We start from the raw sequence: 5,407 nt of genomic DNA, 5'->3' as shown, positions 1-5,407 counted from the left end.
CCCTAACACTACGAAAGACACAGCCTTAATGTTTTCTTCTATAGATTCCAGACTCAAATCAGAGAACGCAAGGTGACTAAATTTAAGCATGCTCATGCAGGTAAAGGTATTTTTCTAAATCCCTGTGCTGGAATTATTTCATGCTGACATGATGAGTCACTTCCCTCTGCCCTGCCACATTATGCAGTTCCAAATGTGGAAGATGAGGCTATATGACATGCGGGTGGGGAAAAAAAAAAGATGGCAGACTTGGCCTGTAACATGGCATGAAATACTGCCAGAACACAATTCAGTTTATTTAATGAGTTGTTACTGGTTTTCAGTTTAATTGATGTAGCCTGCTGAATGCATGATTGACAAAAGCCATCTTTTTTTTGTTTGCTGTAAGTAATACTGATCATACTGTCTGACACTGACGCAATAGATCACTATTTGAAATGCTTGCAACAACAGTTCATTATTTAATTAATGTATTTGTTGTAAATGCATTGGAGCATTTATCACAAGTAGGCTTACCATTTAAAATACCATTAAAAGAACAAATCCTTTTACATGAACACCCATTTACATGTGTTTTATTCACTACCAAAGTCAAGTTTGTGAGTAGACATAACACACCGTGGTTCACCACCATCAGCCGCTGTAGCATATGATAACCCTCTCAATAAAACTACATTATCCGGGAGCCAGTGCGCGCAGCCAATGGGCGTCAAGAACATGAAGTGACGATATCAATTCGTTCCTTTTATGCGCGAACTTGACATGCGTTGAAGTGAGAAGAAACGGCGCGAGGCGAGCTTTGTCATCATTCGAACCTGGATCTTTTTGTGTGAAGGTGGGTGCGTGTGCATGCACTGTTATGGTAAAATGCACACGATTTTATACATTTGTGCGATGCGTCTCGCACGAGTAGGATTAATGAGCTGTAGATTTATATTTCTGTGGTATGCATGTCATATATTGAGAGTTAAGGGAGGCATGCTTGTCCCTGGTCTACACAGTGCGTTTGCTTATTATTGTTAATGCCTTAAGTTGATCCAATGCTTTACTCCGACCCGCTTTTAAAGGTTTGTCTTAATTCAGGTCAACGTGTTGGTATAATCCGATAAGAATATTGAAAAGTCACAATATCTGACCTATATTATGATAAGCTTTCTCATGCATCTTCGTCTCCGTATAGTTTATAACACCATGTTTTTGCATTCATAATGCATTGCTCGTGCATCAGACCGTTGCAGGTTCGAGTACAGCCAGATTGCATGATGTCTCTAGTGTGCAGGAGTTATCATGGAGATGTAACGTTAGTAAGAGCAGGGCGGAGCTGCGCACGCTTGTCTTTGTTTGGATCGGTTCTCTCCGTGTCTCTAATAAAAGCGCCTTTGTCTCTCCACAAAATGCACTTCAGTATCGTTGCTCGTTTTACAGCAAGAACACACAAAAACGGCAGACTTCTAACGACAAAGTGTATTTTTTCCTCTCCCCAAGTCTGGTTTTCACACGTGCAGGGGAGGAGGCTGTGTGAGCTTTTGAAGAAAACGCGCCAGTTTTTGATTTGTTTTCCCGCGAAGCTGTAGCAAACCTTGGCGCGCTGAATTCTATATAACTATAGTAATATAAACTAGTTACTTCACCCAATACTGTACTAAGTTTTCTACAACTATGGGGTATATACTACAGTTTACTGTAGTAAAAACTAAAGTATACTACAGTATTTATTACAGCTTATCAGTTCACTACAGCTAATACTATACAGTATAATACACTTTACTATAGTATGGTTCAAAAACACTATAGTGTTTACAATAAATTACTGTAGTATTTATTTTTCATGTGGGAACGATTTGTTTAAAATAAAGAAATGAAAATATATATAGTAATAAATACATTGTATAAAAAGGTGTGCACTGGTTTATGAGGACACGAAGGTGTATAATGTCATGGGTACTACAACGCAGACATGGTTTATGAGGACACTTCCCGTGTCCCCGTAAAGCAAAAGGCTTAAAAAAACACACTAAATTGTGTTTTATGAAATTCAAAAATTGCCAGCAGTTTCCTGTGAGGGGTGGGTTTAGGTGTAAGGCGATTAGAAAATACAGTTTGTACAGTATAAAAACCATTACGCCTATGGAGAGTCCCCGTAAATGACAAATGCAAGTATGTGTGAATACACACACCTATATCACATTATATACATATCTCGCACACATGCACATAGATTTATATAATCTATATCTCTCACATGTGCGCATTTAGATATGTTTAACAGTGTTGCGTGGAACACTAATGTCACTGATTTGGTTTTCAGGCATACGTCGACCCTCTAGTCTTCTGCAGCAATGGCGTCTTCAAGTGGTAAGACCTGTATTTATACAGGTGCGTCTCAATAAATTAGAATGTCGTGGGAAAGTTCATTTATTTCAGTAATTCAACTCAAATTGTGAAACTCGTGTATTAAATAAATGCAATGCACACAGACTGAAGTAGTTTAAGTCTTTGGTTCTTTTAATTTTTGGCTCACGAGCCTAGTGAACCAAACTGAGAGACCATTTTGAAGGCTCAGGAAACCTTTGCAGGTGTTTTGAGTTGATTAGCTGATTGGCATGTCACCATATTCTAATTAGTTGAGATAGTGAATTGGTGGGTTTGTGTTAAATGTGAGCCAAAAATCATCACAATTAAAAGAACCAAAGACTTAAACTACTTCAGTCTGTGTGCACTGAATTTATTTAATACACGAGTTTCACAATTTGAGTTGAATTACTGAAATAAATGAACTTTTCCACGACATTCTAATTTATTGAGATGCACCTGTACCTGTGTAAATCACAGGCATGTGGAGATATTTGTAGCAGATGAGGCAGAGATGACCCTTGAATGCTGCAGTTACCAAGTAAAGCTTGTTTCAGATATTCAGATCAAGGAGCTGGACAAGCGTGCCTCAGGACAAGCTTTTGAGGTCATCCTTGGGAGTCCTGCTCCAGATGCCAAGGCTGAGTTCCCTCTCTCTCCTCTGAAGAAGAAGGACCTTTCCTTGGAGGAGATCCAGAGAAAACTAGCCGCTGCTGAAGAGAGACGCAAGGTGCATCCCTATACTTCTCGCAGACGTTTTAATGAAATATTCAAGGCATGCTAGTTAACATTTAAGTCCATATAAAACATGTTCGACAATAATAAACGTATGAAACTTTCTCCAGAAGCAAAGAGTTCAAAGGGTCATGTGCTCGTATACAAGGGGGGTTTCTGTTCAATCTGTTCTTTGAATAATTGACTGCTTTTAATCTGACTATAGTTTCGTATTACTAGCTTCAAAGAGTCATGGATAACTAAATGCTGTTTTCCTCCCCTTTTCTCTAGTCTCATGAAGCCGAGGTTCTGAAACACCTAGCAGAGAAGCGGGAGCATGAGAAGGAGGTGCTTCAGAAAGCTCTAGAAGACAACGACAATTTCAGCAAGATGGCAGAAGAGAAACTGAACCAGAAAATGGAAGCCAACAAGGAAAACCGCTCGGCCATCATGGCAGCCATGAACGAGAAGTTCAAGGAGAAGGTAAAGGTGACTGTGTTTTCATAGATTGTTTTTGTCACCATAAAAACCATCAATAACTTTTGCTTCTCTTTTAGGACAAGAAGCTGGAAGAGGTTCGAAAAAACAAAGAAAACAAAGAGGTCAGCTGTGAAGAAAACTGAAACCTAGTTATAGGGGATTCTGATGGGGTTTTTTTTTTTTTTTTTACTTATACAAAGATTTTCTGTTTTCTTTTGAGTTCACACGAGAGGGGGAAAAAAACGAGGCGTCATCATGGGTCCATGTTCAGAAAACAAACAAATGCAGCTTTCGGTTTGTGTATAGCAGTGGTTTTACACATTGATTAACTCTCCTTCGCTTATCTGTGCGCTATGTAGACTGCAGCTTTGTCTTTGTCTGATATTAGCGGTCTTCTCGACCTGATAGGGACTCGTGTATGATGTGCTTAACATGCCGGTGTACTCCATTTCTTGAGCTTTTTGCTTTTCTCGAGGTTAGGAGCTTGTTTGTGTGTTTTTCGCTTCAAGCACATGACTGTAATGCAAAATTAGCAATACACGTTGACATCTTTGACCGTTAACTTAAGGTTGTACCAAATAAAAGAAGTACTAAAAGTAGTTCTGGCTTTCAAGTGTTGCATTATGGAGAACGGGTGACTATTTTTAAAGCAGTTTCACTAAGTATTACATCCTGTGCCTTATGAGAGGACTGTATTCATGTTGACTTGGTAAAACTAGATTAAATCTAGTATAGGTTGAAGTGGATCATTTTTCCGTTCACCTGAGAAACCCTCTCCAGTGTCGGCTGTCGCAGAAGAGCAGGTATAACATGGATTGTGTCTCCCTCTAGTGTGGAAAGTGTTTTCTTGCTCCACCAATGCGTTCTTCAAAGCTGCAGTCCATAACTTGTAGTAAACAGAACCGGGTGAGTCTTGCGGAAGAACGTTGTAGCCGGAACTACTTCTCTGTTTATGTCTATGACGGATCACGCAGGTACCGGGCTACTCCGCATATAAAATAGTCTGAATATAAACACTTAATATAGGTGTACCGTAGTGATTCAGGATAAGGCAAAAACACGGTTTGAAAATGGTTTCATGGTGTACTCGCTTATATCAGTTTTGAACACAAAGTTACGGACTGCAGCTTTAACATGCATCTATCTCAGTGTGAACCACTTTGCAAAGTGTTTTCCCTCAGCTCAAGCAAGGTGTATGTAAGAAATGGAGCAATTAAAAAAAAAAAAAAGCAGTTTCTGTGAGTGAAGTGGCATTTGATCATGGAGGTGTCGGTTGACCATATTTGAGGGTATGCGAAGTTATTACTTCAAACCATAGGTTTTGGGCGTTTTATTAAGATTCATGATGAAGTGAATGCAATTCAACAAATTGACACCTTTATCTTGGTCTGGTAATAATCATAGCTCGTCTTACACCGATTCCCTCAAACCCCCCCCCCCCTGTATTTCTCAAGATCTTTAGACATTTTTGGACACCTTAAAGTAAGTAGTAAAGAAGCTTTATAAAAATAAACCCGTCAAAGGTGGATGTCATGCCTGAAATGATACTAGATAATCATATCTCCGACATATTTCTAAACGTCTGTCCTGAGTAGATAGTATAGACTAGGGTTACCATAAGTGCCATTTTCCCAGGACGCGTCCTGGGAAAATGGCACTTATGGTAACCCTGTGTGTGTGTATCAAAGCCGATGCTTTGGAAAAATATAGGAGATATTTTGATCAGTTACTGTGACTGGAGGGTGTTATGGACTCTGTATACACATTTAAGCCCGTGGGGTAAACGAGATCTTCAACATCTGTATTGTCTTTGGTGAGAGGTGACCCTTTAACTGGGTGTACAAATTACTCCCACATTATT

The 5,407-nt window shown here is 39.4% G+C and overlaps 1 protein-coding gene across 1 annotated transcript; it reads left to right on the top strand.

The window, feature by feature from the left end:
• Positions 1-741: 741 nt before the first annotated feature.
• LOC107569869 (stathmin-like) lies at positions 742-4,142 on the top strand. The gene is made up of 5 exons (XM_016256029.1): positions 742-835; positions 2,309-2,355; positions 2,910-3,082; positions 3,358-3,549; positions 3,624-4,142. Exons 2-5 carry the CDS (start codon positions 2,340-2,342, stop codon positions 3,687-3,689), a joined length of 447 nt encoding a protein of 148 aa, XP_016111515.1. The 5' UTR covers positions 742-835; positions 2,309-2,339; the 3' UTR covers positions 3,690-4,142.
• The last annotated feature ends 1,265 nt before the right edge of the window (positions 4,143-5,407 follow it).

This window comes from Sinocyclocheilus grahami, unplaced genomic scaffold, assembly GCF_001515645.1.
Source record: "Sinocyclocheilus grahami isolate Dianchi unplaced genomic scaffold, SAMN03320097.WGS_v1.1 scaffold1389.1, whole genome shotgun sequence".
NCBI lineage: Eukaryota > Metazoa > Chordata > Actinopteri > Cypriniformes > Cyprinidae > Sinocyclocheilus > Sinocyclocheilus grahami.
The sequence above is the reverse complement of the archived record's forward strand: the minus strand, read 5'-3'. Positions and strand labels throughout refer to the sequence as shown.